This window comes from Gopherus evgoodei, chromosome 17 (assembly GCF_007399415.2).
Source record: "Gopherus evgoodei ecotype Sinaloan lineage chromosome 17, rGopEvg1_v1.p, whole genome shotgun sequence".
NCBI classification, from domain to species: Eukaryota; Metazoa; Chordata; order Testudines; family Testudinidae; genus Gopherus; species Gopherus evgoodei.
This window is the reverse complement of record NC_044338.1, coordinates 13716461-13733600: the sequence shown is the minus strand read 5'-3', so window position 1 is coordinate 13733600 and position 17140 is coordinate 13716461. Positions and strand designations below refer to the sequence as shown.

The 17140-nt window shown below is 41.0% G+C and overlaps 1 protein-coding gene across 1 annotated transcript in view; it reads left to right on the top strand.

The window, feature by feature from the left end:
• Positions 1 to 17140, top strand: part of GALNT17 (polypeptide N-acetylgalactosaminyltransferase 17) — a 284026-nt gene that overhangs the window by 90435 nt on the left and 176451 nt on the right. Inside the window, exon 3 of the mRNA XM_030536954.1 lies at positions 8713 to 8879. Coding sequence (XP_030392814.1) covers positions 8713 to 8879 — 167 coding nt within the window. The remainder of the gene's footprint in view (positions 1 to 8712; positions 8880 to 17140) is intronic.

Here is a 17140-nt window from a genome sequence, read left to right as displayed (position 1 = left end):
AATGACTTCTCGTGTCTTGCTCACAACACACCTGTTAATGCATCCCAGAATCACGTTTGCTTTTTTTGCAACGATATCACACCATTGACTCATATTTAGCTTGTGGTCCACTATGATCCCTAGATCTCTTTCTGCCATACTCCTTCCTAGACAGTCTCTTCCCATTCTGTATGTGTGAAACTGATTGTTCCTTCCTAAGTGGAGCACTTTGCATTTATCTTTATTGAACTTCATCCTGTTTACCTCAGACCATTTCTCCAATTTGTCCAGATCATTTTGAATTTTGACCCTGTCCTCCAAAGCAGTTGCAATCCCTCCCAGTTTGGTATCGTCCGCAAACTTAATAAGCATACTTTCTATGCCAACATCTAAGTCGTTGATGAAGATATTGAACAGATCCGATCCCAAAACAGACCCCTGCGGAACCCCACTTGTTATACCTTTCCAGCAGGATAGGGAGCCATTAATAACTACTCTCTGAGTACGTTTATCCAGCCAGTTATGCACCCACCTTATAGTAGCCCCATCTAAATTGTATTTGCCTAGTTTATCGATAAGGATATCATGCGAGACCATATCAAATGCCTTACTAAAGTCTAGGTATACCACATTCACCGCTTCTCCCTTATCCACAAGGCTCGTTATCCTATCAAAGAAAGCTATCAGTTTGGTTTGACACGATTTGTTCTTTACAAATCCATGCTGGCTATTCCCTATCACCTTAGGGATATCAGGCCAGTGACCTGTCTGTAGTGGAACCCAGTACCAGATTCTTCATAAGAATGTGCAAACAAAACTCTAGTGGCTAAGTTTGGAATAATTGTAGAAGTGTCTCATTAACTTCCACATGTTTAAAATTGGCTTATGCCCTGCAGCATGAGGATTTATATCACTTATAATTAAATGTAACTCTGGATGTTCTTATTAATCATATAAATGTCAAATCTCTTGAGCTCACTGGTATCTAGTGGCAAGGAGTTCCACATATTAACGAAGCATTGTTTAAAAAAATATTTCCTTTCACCAGTTTTAAATTTGACTGTCTTTCAGTTTCATTGCTTGACCTTTTGTTCTCTTAATAGTAGGTTGTGTAATTCGGATCAACCAGTCCTTACAATCAAGAGTAGATAGTGATTGAGTCCTAAAAAGGGGTTGGAGAAGCTGTTCAGCCAAACTTTGGCCCCTATCAAACTTGCCTCCCTAATTACGGAAAGAATTTTTTCTTAAACTCAACATTTAAAAATGGTTTCATAACATGGCAAAAATGTAGTAGAGTTGGGACCAGAGTCTTACATACCATAACCATACCAACATAAGCAGGAAGGGGGGAGGTTATGGATTTATATGTGGTGCATTGACAACAACATTCCAGATTTGCATTGACATTTCTTAGACTTGCCCTTTGGTTCAGAACTCACTAATGCTGATCAGTCAGTATTTGAGATGTCAAGAAAATGAGATATCAAGAAAATGAGATATGGATGAAGGGTTGGAGAAGAGCTTTGCAGAAGGGGTCAGGCTCAAGTGCCTTTCCTATGGTTCCTCTGCAGAGTTGAAGCTTTAGGCCTTTGAGAGCTCAGAGTGAAGATGGTGAAATCTTTTGATAGCCTCACTGGTGTTACTTCTCAATTTTCTATAGTTCTGGGTACGGATGAGCAAACTGGTCCAGAGAGAGGAAGAACTCATGCAAAATCTTCAACAAACCCAAGCCAGAAACATTGTGGTTTTGTACATGCTCGCAGATGTGATTCCAGAGATTCCAAAAGCTTATTTTGTACTTAAAAGCATCTCTGTGCTTCCTCTTTACAGCAGCAACAGGAAGCCCTATGATAGGCAGCAGACTCGATCCACGCCTCGCTATTACTAGGAACGTTGACAGATCCTGTTCTCATAAAATTCCCAGCCCAAATTCCACAGCAAAAAGGTACAGAAAAGAATCCAAACTCCTGGATGCTTAGCAGAACCTATTATTGAATAAATACTCTGATGTTCATCGGAGTCTAATTTTGTGTGCAGTTATCAGCATTTTTATTCTGTTTCCTTACAAGGAGTAAATAACGCAAGCAAGGACCTCTCAACATATACCAAGAACACTAGACCCCAGTCTCGACCCCACTTTACATACAAGAATGTGATTTTTTTAATACAAAAAATAGTATTAGAGTGTTTTTCCCAGGGGTGGGGAGAATCTCTCTCTCTGCTGCCCGCTGAGCTGAGCGCCAGCCCACTGACTAATTGTCCCTCCAGTTTTATCACCTTCTGTGTGGGGTTGAGGAGCTTAGCCACAAAATGTTTGACAAGAAAAACTAAACCTAGCTTAGTACTCGACCATCCCCAAGTCCTCCAGGGAGGCGTTCCTGCCCTTCAGGCTTGCTTTCCAAGCAGTTTCTGATTCATGAGTTGCTTACTGCTTGGGGTCTAATTGTTCTTCCCCGGTGACTGCTCCAGCTAGCAGACTCCTCTCTCCACAACTCTGCAAGCGAAGCTTGTTTGAGGCAGAGCTCTGTCTTCCTTCCAGGCCAGCTAGCCCTGAACGGAGCCAGGCTCTCTCTCCTTTTATTCCCCCTCCAGGTTTGGCAATGGCTGCAGGTACAGCAGGATGGGGCTAACTAGCGTCATAGGATCTCGTTAATCCTTTCGCTGCTGGTTGCAAGGCCTCTCTGTCTCATCACTTGTTTTTTATTTAAATAGGATAGTGGCACCTGAGAAGCCCATTTAAGGATCAGGGCTCCCTTGGAGCTAAACAGACAAATAGCAGGGTCGGCAATCCATGCCCAAGATTGTTCACAGTGCGTGTATCAGACAAGTTGCAATACGAGGATGAAACAGACAGATGGATTGGATGTGGGTTGGGAGTATGACGAAATAATCTCATCCTCAGATTTCTACTTGTCTAACCAATGCGGGAAGGGAGTGATTTTTTGGGATCATGGTAGAGGTAGATTTTTTGACACAGGCAAGGTATTGCACCTAGAAGACAGAAGATAACTCTTAACAAAGTCCCAAGTGGGGCATGTTAAAACATAGACTAGATGATCATAATGGGCCCTTCTGATCTTAAAATCTATGTATATATTATTAGTATCTCTAAAGAACCTCCAAAGACACTTTGTTCTGGTAAGAAACCAAATGTTTTATAGTTATTGAAACCCTAGCAAATTTCTGGACTGCAGTATTAGGCTTGAAATATGCAAAAACAGGCTTTATCATGATATTTCCTCTTTCTGATTAGGTCCAGAATTACCATGAGAAGATCCTTTGTCATGGTATTATAGTATTTTCACTGCTGGTCCCACAAGAAATACCATATAGATACATAAACTATAATTAGAGAGAGGCTCATTCCCGAAGTAGAGCCAAAATCCAAGATCTGGACACTCCTGTAAACGTTAAATTCCAGATCTGGGGTTTGGGTCCTGATTTCACTAACAAGCTGAACCAGTGTCACAAATCCAACTCCCACTGACCTTGGGAGCATTTCAGATCTGGATCAGAATTTTGTGGCTTTGTCTGGAAATCAGCCACTTTGAACCATGTCCAGGGATTGTGTTTCCTGTATTAATATAGTAGTCTAAAACAGTGGTTCTCAATCAGGGGTCCGGGACCTCCTGGCAGCTGCAAGCAGGTTTCAAGGGGTCCATTGAGCATGGCCAGCATTAGACTCACCAGGCCCCAAGGTGATTGCCCTGTTTGCTATCCCCTAATGCCGGCCCTGGCTTTTATATGCAGAAAAACAGTTGTTGCACAGGTGGGCCATGGAGTTTTTATAGCATGTTGCAGGGGGAGGGATTAGAAAGAGAAAGGTTGACAACCGCTGGTGTAAAAGATCATTTTGATAGCTTGAGCATTCTTGAAATGTTGCAGTATTGTTGACATTTTCCCCCAGGCACTGTTTATTCTGCTCTTGGTGAGCTTCTGAAAGGACACTGGCCATTGAAGACTCATTTTTCTCAATTAATGAGAGGCACAACAGATCTTTCACATAATGCATTTCTCTGTTTTTGAAAGGAGCTGAATTTTCTTATAACAATATAGTTATATCTGCTAAGATGACAATAAGTGCATCTCATGCTTCGGGGCATAGTCATGTTCCAAGTTGGCAGGGAATTCTTCTCTCACCCTATCCATTACAGATATTCCAACTTCCTCTCATTATCCGCCAGTAACAGCCACAGGTCACGGCAATACTCAGGTTCTGACAGACTGATGAGCTTATAGGGTATAGCGGATCCTTTGCTCCTACACTAATATCTCAAAATGTGCAAGAAATATTTCCCAAACCACAGCGTGTAACTATACTGAGCCGCATGGTCTGCATAAATAAAGCATGGAGCTCAGATCAGTTCCTTTTTACTGCAAGTGCTAAGAAAAAAATAAAACCGCCTCCAATGTAATGTTAAAAGCAGCAAAAATAATGAGGGGTACAAGTTCTCCATTGGCCACTCTAATTATGGCTGAGCTGAAGCACTGTGGTTTGGTTTTTTACATTTTTTATTTCCTTCAGCCCCATGATAGAAAAAAAGCACTAGGTGTTTTCTTGAATGAACACATGAATATTTGTTGACATGTCAGTCTGTCAATAACAAACTATCGCCGTGTACCCTAGAGGAGCAGAAGAACAATTGCACGTGGCCACAGGGCGAGTGCTACATTTGAACCAGCTGCTCCTTGTGCTGAAAGAATGCTGAAAGAAGACTGATGCTTAAGTTTGTTTTAGCTGCTTGGAGATTTTGTTTTTGAATTGTTACTTTGCCTCCTATTGTGGCTGCAGCCATGGCCACATGAGAGCACTGTATTTATGGAAAGACCTTGCCTCCTGCCAGGTTGCCTTATGAGGATTCTACTATTATGCACATTAACGATCCTGGTATCTGTTGTCCCCATCTCTATCCATTTGTCCTCCATAATCAGGAGCAGATGGAATATGACAGGAGTGTTGCAGGGTGAATGTAAATGAACAGTGGGCGAACCTTAAATCACTTGGTTTGGATGTTTCTCTAATCACAAACTGAGCGGGTTATACTACCAGAATAGCCTGTCTTGAGGAAGAACAGTGCAGAGTACGCACAATTAAAATAAAGCATTATCTCCATATCTCTCTGTCTCTATCCACTTACATGGTTTATTGTGTATTGGAGGACACAGGGGCAATTTTTTAAATCAGAAAATTGCTTTAGTTCCGTTTGATATTTTGAGGATCAATTCTTGTTTTAGCCCATTGTTGATGCATTTTAGAAAGAAATGCTTCCCAAAAGAGCTGTTCTAGCATCTGTTTCTGTTAGATGATCTTATGTTCCCTTTGGAGAGGCTGCATCAGCTAGGGTGAAGGCATTTGTTACAATGGAAAAACAGATTTATTTTCATATGAGGTACTTGTTCTACTAAAGAAAGTTCACGTATAAACCATCTGGCAATTGTCTTGCTGTGGAAATCTTTCTGATTTTCTCCCTCCCATTTCAGAGCATATACAATGCCTGTTGTGGCCTAAGAAACATGTAGCAAAATTAAAAATAAAGTAATTGATCCCAAGAGTCAACAAACTTTAAACTGTATGTCATAGAGATTGTTACATTCTTTTTGTTTAATCTGTCCAGGATTCATTTGATAAATAAATACTAATTATATTGCAGCTAACATTAATGGGTGTTCTAGTCTAATCTCTCGCAGATGATATTGAGAATGACCCTTTGCATGGGCTGGTGCCCTTTTCTTTTTCTTCTTTTCCTTTCCCTATTTACTTTAAGGAAAGCAGGAGGGTTTGGTGAAGTTACCTAAAGGAGTTAAATAATCACTTGTTGTATTCTCTGTGGGTATATATGTATAAAACGTTTCAATATGTAGAAATGATTGGCTAGATCTTCAGGCCCTCTTAACATACTGGCAGTTCCCATTTTGACACTTCAGGTCAGATTTTTGAGAGAGCTCTGCATCCAGTGTGTTCCCATCATGCTGAGTGCTTTTTAAAATCTGGCCCATAATAATGCAGCATTATGGTTCCCGGTAGGGGGCTAGGGAATGGAGACTTGTTAACTGAACTTTTTCTGAAACTCAGTGGTTTAGTTTGCTTTGGGTTGTTTTGCACAACGATCCAGGTCAGATGTCATTTTATCCCAATGGGCTCACTTAGCCCTAGTAGTAAGTGGTTCTGCATAGTTCACAAGGGCAGACTTCGTGTCCCAAGCTCTCTTTTTTGGTCCTATGGTGATAGACCCCTCCTAACAGGATTCATAAGGAAGAAGAAGATAACCCTGATTTAGAGAGTCACCGAAAGACAAGTGAGAGGGGATTAATTACCTGACTGTCCAGAGCTTCCAGCCATTGGGAGGCTCCGAAGGCTTGAGTACTCTTGTTCACGAGAGAGACCTTATTATTAGCCCTGTCAAGCAATTAAAAAAAATTAATCATGATTAAAAAAGCCAGATGCGTTAAAGATTCGTATGTCCTTTCATGCTTGGACCATCATTACAGATGACATACGTCCATGCTGTTGATGGGTACTGCTTGATAATGATCCAAAGCAGTGAGGTCCGACGCATGTTCATTTTCATTATCTGAGTCAGATGCCACCAGCAGAAAGTTGATTTTCTTTTTTGGTGGTTTGGATTCTGTAGTTTCTGCATTGGAGTGTTACTCTTTTAACACTTCTGAAGGTATGCTCCACACCCTGTCCCCCTCATATTTTGGACAGCACATCAGGTTTTTAAACTTTGGGTAGAGTGCTGTAGCTATCTTTAGAAATCTCACATTTGTACCTTATTTGCGTTTTGTCAAATCTGCTGTGAAAATGTTCTTAAAATGAACATGTGCTGGGTCATCATCCGAGACTGCTGTAACATGAAATATACATGTCAGAATGTGGGTAAAACAGAGTAGGAGACATACAGTTCTCTCCCAAGGAGTTGAGTCACAAATTTAATTAATGCATTATTTTTTTAACGGGTGTCATCAGCATGGAAGCATGTCCTCTGGAATGATGGCTGAAGCATGAAGAGGCGTAGGAATCTTTAGCGCATCTGGCACGTAAATATCTTGCAACGCCAGCTACAGCAGTGCCATGTGAACACCTGTTCTCACTTTCAGGTGACATTGTAAATAAGAAGTGGGCAGCATTATCTCATAAATGTAAACTAACTTGTTTCTTCTCACGATTGGCTGCACGAGAAGTAGGGCTGAGTGGACTTGTAGGCTCTGAAGTTTTACATTCTGTTGTTTTTGAGTGCAGATATGTAACAAAAAAATCTACATTTATAAGTTGAACTTTCACAATAAAGAGATTGCATTACAGTACTAGTATGAGGTGAATTGAAAAATACTATTTCTTTTGTTTATCATTTCTAGAGTGCAAATATTTGTAATAAAAATAATATAAAGTGAGCACTGTACACTTTCTATTATCTGATATAATGGAAATCAATATATTTGAAAATGTAGAAAAAATCCAAAAATAGTTAATACGTTTCAATTGGTATTCTATTGTTCAACAGTGCGATTAAAACTGCAATTAATAGCAATTAATTTTTTTAATTTGATTTTTTTAGTTAATCGCATGAGTTAACTGTGATTAATCGACAGCCCTACTTATTATATATCGCCTTTGTACTCAGTAATGGACTTGTATATGGTCACCTGTTTGCATCCTGTGATGAATGTGTTACAATTGGATAGGATCAAAGGCAGCATTAATTTAATATCTGCTGTGTCTCACTGGGACACTATATCCTGACTTTGCAGGGGAACAGATTTAGATCTCTTCCATTTCTGACTACTTTAATCCTGTTCATCATACTCCTGTTCACAAACTCAGGTGTAGCTGTTCATGTAACATAAACCTGCGGGTTGTCAGTAAAGAACGTGGGTGCAAAGTGAAAACCTCCCAGCTCCAGCACAGAGAAAAGTAGCCAAATACATGTTTAGCCATAAAAGTAAAGCTCATTTTGAGCAATTAATGCTGAAACACTGCGAGGTATTTATGGAACTGCATAAAAACTCACATACAGATGTGAAGTGCAGAGATACCAGTTCAAGTTGACACTTGAGTAGAATGTTCCCATGGAAGAGAAAATGCATAAGAAAGCCAGCAAAGAGCATTGCAAACATTTGCTAAAGCTGTTTGACCATAGATCACTAAATTCCTTTCCTTCTGGCAGATCCCAAAAACCAAATAGAAAGAAACACGCTAGTGCAGCTTAAGAAAAAGGCAAATTCCTGAGCATCCATTCATCTTAAAGCTAAATCAGAATGGAGGCTTTACTTTGAATTATAAAGTCAGAGGCTTTGACTATGTTGAAAGAACATTTGAAAAATATATATAGAAAAAAAGAAGTCTGTGTCTCTGTAATTCTATCTCTGTCTCTCTCATCCCTGGCTTACCCAACTGTAGTTAACTGTACCTCTTAGTTAGCCATATTCCCTGAGGTTCCTTAGAGGGAAATTTTCCCCAGTTGCGCTGGCTATATTTGGAAACAGGAGACTAGACTATATAGGCCACGGGTCCAGTCCAGTGTGGCAATTTCTATGTTCCTAAAACACAGGAGGCTTTGCCTGTAATGTAGAGCAGAGATGGTACATGGGGTCTGCAAGAATATACAACTTTACACAGTCGTAAAGCTTGATATATTGCTCTTTACAATATTTTGCATGTGTGCTCAGCTTCTAACACTGCAGCGTGCATCCTGGTAACCCAGTTTCCTTTTGTGTCTTTTCATGCTACAGGTGCAAAGAGCTGAAATATGCAAAGGATCTGCCCCAGATTTCCATTATTTTCATCTTTGTGAATGAAGCGTTGTCAGTGATCCTGCGGTCAGTGCACAGCGCTGTTAATCACACACCAGCCCACCTCCTGAAAGAGATTATCCTTGTGGATGACAACAGTGATGAAGGTAAGGTAGGCTGAGCTCTTTTAAGAAACATGGAGCACTTAATCCCCAAAAGGTCCAGTAGGATGTTTGTTTTTCCCCCCTTGGGGAGTAAAACCACATAAAGAGGTTCAACGCGATAGGAGGACAGTGGCTTCATGATGTGAAGAGCTGCATGCTTTGGAAGATCAGGTGCTGTTCAGCGTACAGTTCTTCCCACCCCTCGGCCAGTGTCCATTCCATCAGCTGCAGTGGTATAAGCAGAACTAAAATCAAACCTCAAATTAGACTTCCAAATAAATTTGCAGGCAATCTGTATTCAAGGAGAATAAAAGGAACTAATTTCAGTGAATTGGAAGGAGGCTAGATAGCATTAATTAATTATTATTATTACTGTAATCACTGTCGAATGCATAGTAAGCAGCAGTCACGGCCTCCAAAACCTTAAGCTCAGATGCTCAAAAGTACATTGGAGACTAACACCCATTGATTTCAATGAGAATTAGGCTCCGAAATACCTTTGAGGATCTGAGCCTTACAATCTAAATGTAGATAGCATGATCTTATGCATTGAATACCAGCCTGGGACTCAGGGGACTGAGGTTCTACTCCTGGGTCTGCCACTGGCCTTGTGAATGACCGTGGGAAAGCCATGTTCCCTCCCCGTGCCTCAGTTTTCCCATCAGTGAATGGGGGATAATGTTATTGACCTCCATTTGTAAAGCACTTGGGGACTTATGGATGGAAAAGCACTGCATAAGAGCTAGGTGGTGGTGGTAATAATAATAATAATAATAATAATAATAAATACACAGGCAAAGGGTAGAAGAGGAAACAGAGAGGAAGTGATCTGCCTGAGATTATGCAGCAGATCAGAGAATAGAGCCTAGGTTTCCTTGTGGCCCATCCATGGGACCAATCTGTTCTCAATTTCTCTTGATACACTTTCTCTTCTTGCCTTTGAGATTCTGAGTCTATCTGGATTTTGAGTTTTTATGGGAGTTCTATGCTGGTATTTTCAAAGTCCAAATTATTCCTCCACCCTGATTCTAATTATACAAATTATAAAAATAGAAAACAATCAGATAGCATTCAATTTTTAAACATTTATTGTTTTTTAAAAAAAAACCTTAATGAATACTAACAAAGGGTTAAATCATCAGTATCTGTTGCATAGGCTGAAATAATACAAATAATTATGGGCTGTACATCCTGTAATACATTACAACTGGAAGTGAAGAACCGGGGGAATGATAGCTGATTTTTCATTCCAAAGAAGGCTGAGAGATTGCATTTAAGATGTGACAAGATAAAGCTGGAATAAAGTAAGCATGTCAAGCCTGTAAAAATAGGCACTACAGTAATAAGCACCACAGAAAACTGATGAATTATAATACTTGCTTGGGCTGGGGGAACTGTGGTCAGAACCTCAGCTGATGGAAATCAACATAGCTTCATTGAAATCAACAAAAATCATTGGTGATTTACACAAGCTGGGCATTTCTCTCCTCATCTGACCAATAAAGAAAGGTGAAGGTGATTTGTGTTTGCAGTCTTTGGTATAACCTCTGTTTTACAGGGGGAAAAAATCTTTGAAAATATCAGAATGAAATCCTGCACATACCCCACTAAGTTACTCTGCATTGACTGGATAGAGAGTGAAGTATGGCTTAAAGGAGAACCCATGTGTATTAATTATTTAGCTTCAGTAGTCCCTGCCTTGTGCAAAGAAATATGCATCTAAACAGTCTCTGTCAGCCACTCAGTATGCAGCACTGAAGCTAATATTGTAACAAATGCTATTGGTAAGCTCTGGAGACATTTATGAAAGGAGTAGGACAACGAAATGAATCCTTTAAAAAACCGTTACTCCCTTGAATAGCAGAGACCGCAGCTGGCAATGAGAATACAAAATTAATAACTCTCATTCTTTATCTGCTGCTGAGATTAAAAGGCACCATCTTCACTGGCATCTGCTCTGAGGAAGACTGTGCTAGCTCAGGCAGTGCTTTCTGTGGGCAGGTCAGATGGTGGATAGAAACCTGAATGTTATTCAATATGTGAGGGAACTGCTGAGGGGGGGCACAGACTGAGTTTGGTTAACTTTAGTGCCCCTCAGAGCTTTAGAAAGTGTTGGCTTGTTTCACTGTACATGTTTGCTGCTCTCTCAAAGCACTCCGATATACATCAGATCCCTCTGCAGCATTCCTCAGCCGGCGTCACAACGGTAAGCCAGATAACCTTTGACTCTGCCTTCCTGCAAGATGGCAAAATTATAATCAATTATACAAAGCAATGTACATACCAGAGCTCCACTTGGGCTACTGATTCATGCCCAAGAAGCCTCAGTGATAGAAAAGAGTTACTCATAGTAAGAGCGACATCTTAGGGTTCACTCTTCCAATATTACAAACAAATGGATATTATAAAATGAGTAAGGTTCTGACAGGGAAATAATTCCACATTCTAAACTACAGGTTATAGTGAATAATGATTAATTCTCCAGGAATCCTAGGAGTAAACAGGGGTCAGAGTTAAAGTTTTCAGGGTATGACTTTGTGGTTGAGTATGGCTGGTTTGTTGTTGATGCTTATGAATGGGCAGATTGTATTTCTGAGGGGCTGTGTGAGAAGACGACTTGTAGGTATGCAGCTTTAATCGCTGACCTAGAGATCTTGGATGCCAAATTTCAGATACCTCAAAGGAACCTGATTTTCACATGGCAGATACTCTGAGCTTCCTGAAAATCAGGACCCTTTCAGCTGGGCACCCAAAAACTGAGGAATCTAAAATCAGTAGTGGCTTTCGAAAAGTTATGGTTCGTCTTCCTGGTTTTCATATTTTGGAGGAGTGTATGTGTGTGTCTTTATAAAGTACAAAAAACCTTGCATATCTACATTAAGATGGAGTTGAGGTTGAGAGTATATCTTCGTAATTTAAGAGTAAAAGACGTTACAGGGATGTTTTAATTATCCCAAAATAACAACACCCAGGAAATTTAAAATTAAATTTAGAATTAAGATTACATTTAAAAGAAATCCCAACATGAAAAGGTAAGAAACACAGTTCAGGCACTCAAGCATCCTTAACTCTGCCTTATAGGTACACCATCCAGTGGTTTGATGTTTGTGGTTCCAGATTAGAATAAACTGATTTTTAAAGACATATTAGATTTTTCTTCCTCCTTGCATCAGTACACGGTGATATATAAAATAAATATCTCAAACATAAATTTATACAAATGTATTACAGAGATATATTAAATGTAACAATTCTTAATGGATAGACCTGAATTGTAAACATAGAAACTCAAATGTACTGCAACAAAATGTTACCCCCCTAAAGGCAAATGATGAGAGAGTTTCAGTTTCGAAACTTTTCCCCATTGAAAGTCATGGTATACTTTTATGTAAAGACTTGTTTTGTACTTGCCTTTGTTTTTTTGTTGCTCTGGTTTATAATTGCAAAGACGCTACACCACTTGTGTTTCTGAGCGATAACACATTTCCTAGGTCGCTGGAGGCACACAGAATATGCCCCTGAGACAATATGCTATCTCACAGTCACACACCTTGTCTGAGACTGTTGCTTAAGCATAGCCTGCCTTTCTGCTGTCTCTCTCTAAGTGTTTTTAATCTTTAATAATATCTCTTTGAAAAGAAAACCTCATACTATAAAAGAAAACTCCAAGATAAAAGGCTACTTAAAATATCTAGGTACATTCAGTGATCCATATGACTGGTTGTAATTTACTTCAGCATAACAATATTCGCTGTGACTGGATATATCATTATCTTGCTCCTCAGCTCATTTCAGCGATAACAATGCTTCCTATGTGTTCTCTTGGGAGCTGACTGTTTTACAGGTTTGGAAGAAGAGTGCATTAAAAAGGGGAAGGTTTTAATAGACTTACATGAATGTAAGAGCCTTCCAAGTCTTGTTAGGCATCAAAGTTGCCTTAGCAAACATAAATCCCAAAGTACCTCAGATCTTCTAATTAACAAGTTGTTTAATTACAGCTACTATTACGCTGGCTAGATTGTGGCCAGGTTAGAATTGTGCTGACCTGACCAATGTACATAGGGGCATGGCAAACCATTTGGTTTGTATCCCTCTAGGTTTTGCTGTGTGTTGGGATCTATTGAACCCAAGGCATGGTGCATAATACAGCCTAAGTCACCACATTTTGTACAGTTTTATCCATATGTTATAATTCACTCGCTGACAGCTGCTTCTCTTTCCTTAGCTTCACCTAAAAGGTACACAACTAAATGTGGAAACTCACAGTTTTGCACATTTCCAAGTCTTGTTACAAAGGTCCCCCCCAACTCTAGTTCAGCAATAGGTCAGCCTAATCAGTTAGATGACCCTTCTCGTCCACTGTGTCTACTGATCCTCTGTGCTTCTTGCACATTACTTTGGCTGAAAATCAAACCAATATCCTCATAGCCAAAATCTTTGGTACTAGCAGATGAGCCAGAAGTAACCTTCTCAAATGCCTATGTAACTGGCCAAGCCTTCTGTATTATCAATTCCAGTTGATAGTATAACTGATATCAGCTGGAAGGTAACAGCTGGAGACCACAGGGTTACCAAAAGCTTTGGTGGCGCAATAAAATTACCAGGGACAAACATAACCTGAATATCCAGCCATACCAATTTTTTAACACAGCAGCAGATATATTGGTTTCTAGGGCTTCTAGCTCCTGGGACTCATCTTCCATTAAAGATTAATTGAGAGAGATAGGAATCAAGAGGTCATTGAAATGGAGTCTACTGGCATGTTTACCAGGAGTGTCCAGCTCAGCTTGAAGTTGCTCATGAAATGTCAAATACCAAAAATTCACCTCCTCTTGTACTAATACTTATCACCTCCAACTTAAACGTGATTTAAAAAATACATGGATGTGAGCTGGAAGAGAATCCATCCAGCCCTCTTCAAGGGAAGAGCGGAATGGGTACCAATATGGAGAATAGGGTTAGAATGGAGATGCGTACTCTGAACTCCATCACAGTGTCAAATTTGTGGCAAACTACCCATCTGTAAGCCATGTGAGGTCCACGTACTCAAATACCGTGGTGGGGAGCTAGATGGTTAGATAGCCCAGTAATTAGAAAAATGGATCTGGAACCAGGAAGCCCCAGTTCCAGCGCCCACCCTGCTCCTGATTCACTTTGTAACCTGGGGCAAGTCATTTTGCTTCTGTGATCCTCAGTTTACAAACAGAAATAGTGAAATGGATATAATGCTAAAGTATCTGATAGAGATGCTGTGAGCCTTAGTGTTTTTGTGACGCTTCTTTAAATCTTCTGGACATCAGTGGTGATGTGGAAGGGCCAAATGTTATAACGAAGTGCCCAACAGAACTGATCAGAGCTGCAGTCAGTTCTCTGAACTGTGTGATGTTTTCTCCCCTACTCTATTTAGCAGGAAGCCTTGAAAATAGCGAAGCCCAGGGCAGGGTAACCAATTTATGTGAATGACAACTTCATAGGGGAGGCTTCTGTCATAAACAGATAGCTAAGGGTTAATGTCTCTTTCACCTGAAACACCTGACCAGAGAACCAATCAGGAAACTGGATTTTTTCAACTTTGGGTGGAGGGAAGTGTGTCTCTGAGTCTTTGGTCTGTCTGCCTGTTTCCTCTGAGCTTTGGAGAAGTAGTTCTATTTTCTAGTCTTCTGTTTCTAAGTGTAAGGACAAAGAGATCAGATAGTAAGTTCTATGGTTTCTTTTCTTTGGTATTTGCATGAATGTAAGTGCTGGAGGGCTTTGATTTGTATTCTTTTTGAATAAGGCTGTTTATTCAATATTCTTTTAAGCAATTGACCCTGTGTTGTATCATCTTAATACAGAGAGAGCATTTGTATTTTTTCTTTCTTTTTTATATAAAGCTTTCTTTTAAGACCTGTTGGAGTTTTTCTTTACTTCAGGGAAATTGAGTCTGTACTCACCAGGGAATTGGTGGGAGGAAGAAATCAAGGGGAGAGCTGTGTGTTGGATTGCTAGCCTGATTTTGCATTTCCTCTGGGTGAAGAGGAAAGTGCTTTTGTTCCAGGATTGGGAACGGAGAGGGGGAATCACTCTGCGTAGTTTCACAGAGCTTGTGTCTGTGTATCTCTCCAGGAGCACCTGGAGGGGGGAAGGGGAAAGGATTATTTCCCTTTGTTGTGAGACTCAAGGGATTTGGGTCTTGGGGTTCCCAGGGAAGGTTTTTCAGGGGGACCAGAGTGCCCCAAAACACTCTAATTTTTTGGGTGGTGGCAGCAGGTACCAGGTCCAAGCTGGTAACTAAGCTTGGAGGTTTTCATGCTAACCCCCATATTTTGGACGCTAAGGTCCAAATCTGGGAATAAGGTTATGTCATGGTGGCAGCGGCGGGATATAGACAGAATCCAGAAGCCAGTAGGAATATTATATTTTTCTTTTCTCTGCTAAGGGCTTTTTAGCAGAGAGAAACAGTTTGGTTTTAAAAGGGAACCAGAGAGAATTTTTTTTTCTGCTCTCTCTAGCAGTTTGTGGTTTGCATGTTAAGCGAGAAGACTGTTGAGGGTCTTTTGTCATGCAATAGCCCTCCCATTAGGAGGCAAAGTACCAGCACTTATATGCATGCAAATAAAGTGGTTTTTCTGGTTTCCCTTAATTGAACATTAGCTAGAGAGAGAAAAGGAAAAAAGCACTGTTGCTAGGCAGACTTCAGGAGGCAACAGAGAACCTGCAGTTCAGAGGATAAACACCGGAGGGCACCCCAACACAAGAAAACAGGAACCATGTCTACCAGGACAAAAATGGAGGCCGAAGACCAATTAAAAGAAGCTGAACACAGGCGACAACTGGAAATGAAACAAAAAGAGATGGAGATAAAAGAAAAGGAAGAAAGCATCAAACTGGCAGCCTTCCAAAGAGAACAGGCAGCCCAAGAGGCAGCACACAAAAGAAAACTAGAAGAAGAAGAGGTGGCCCACCGCCGAGAAATGGAAAAACAACAAAAAGAAATGGAAAAAACAACAAAAAGAGAATGAAGAGAAGGAAAAACAGAGAAAACATGAACTGGAGATGGCAAAAGCTGGGCTGCATGTGCCAGCCAACCCTAACAACCCGGCGCCAATTATTGCTCCACAGCACAGGAAATTTCCCACCTACAAGGCAGGTGATGACACCGAGGCCTTCTTGGAAAATTTTGAAAGAGCCTGTCTTGGGTACAGCATCCCCGAAGACCAGTACATGGTAGAATTAAGGCCACACCTCAGTGGACCTTTAGCAGAGGTGGCAGCTGAAATGCCCAAGCCGCAAATGAATGACTATAAACTTTTTCAAACCAAGGCCAGATACAGGATGGGGATAACCCCAGATCATGCCCGTCGGCGCTTCAGAACCCAAAAATGGAAACCAGAGGTGTCATTTCCCAAACACGCCTACTACATTGCAAAAAACTATGAGGCCTGGTTAACAGGAAACAACATTCAAACCTTGGAAGAAGTGAACCTCCTCATACAAATGGAGCAGTTCTTGGATGGTGTTCCTGAAGACATCACACGGTACATACAAGATAGAAATCCCAAAACTATCGCTGAGGCGGGGGAGATTGGAGCCAAATGGATGGAACTGGCAAAAAGCAAAAAAGCTACTGTCAAGGGGAACGATTACCCCAGGGGGCACACAAACCATAAACCCTACAACCGAGGACAGCCAAAGACCCTCCATACCACCCAAGTAAAGCCACAGATACCCTACTCTTCAACCTCACCAGTCTCCAGTAACTCACCTCGGCCCAGTGACCCATCAGATGGAAGATGCTTTAAGTGTAATGAACCGGGACACATCAAGGCCAACTGTCCCAAGAACACCATGCGAGTGCAATTCATTACACCACCATCACACAAAAGATCCCCAGGCCCGGATGCCTCTCAAATACCCTTGGAGCGAAGGGAAAATTTGAGAGTGGGCGGAAAGAAGGTTACTGCGTGGAGAGACACGGGGGCACAAGTGTCAGCTATCCACCAATCCTTCGTTGACCCCAAATTCATCAACCCAAAGGCCAAAGTTACAATTTACCCCTTCATGTCACAAGCTGTAGACTTGCCTACAGCTCAACTGCCTGTCCAGTACAAAGGCTGGTCAGGAATGTGGACTTTTGCAGTCTATGACAATTATCCTATCCCCATGCTACTGGGGGAAGACTTGGCCAACCAGGTGAGGCGGGCCAAGAGAGTGGGAATGGTTACCCGTAGCCAAACCAGGCAAGCTTCCAGACCCATTCCTGTTCCTGAGCCGTCCACAGAGGC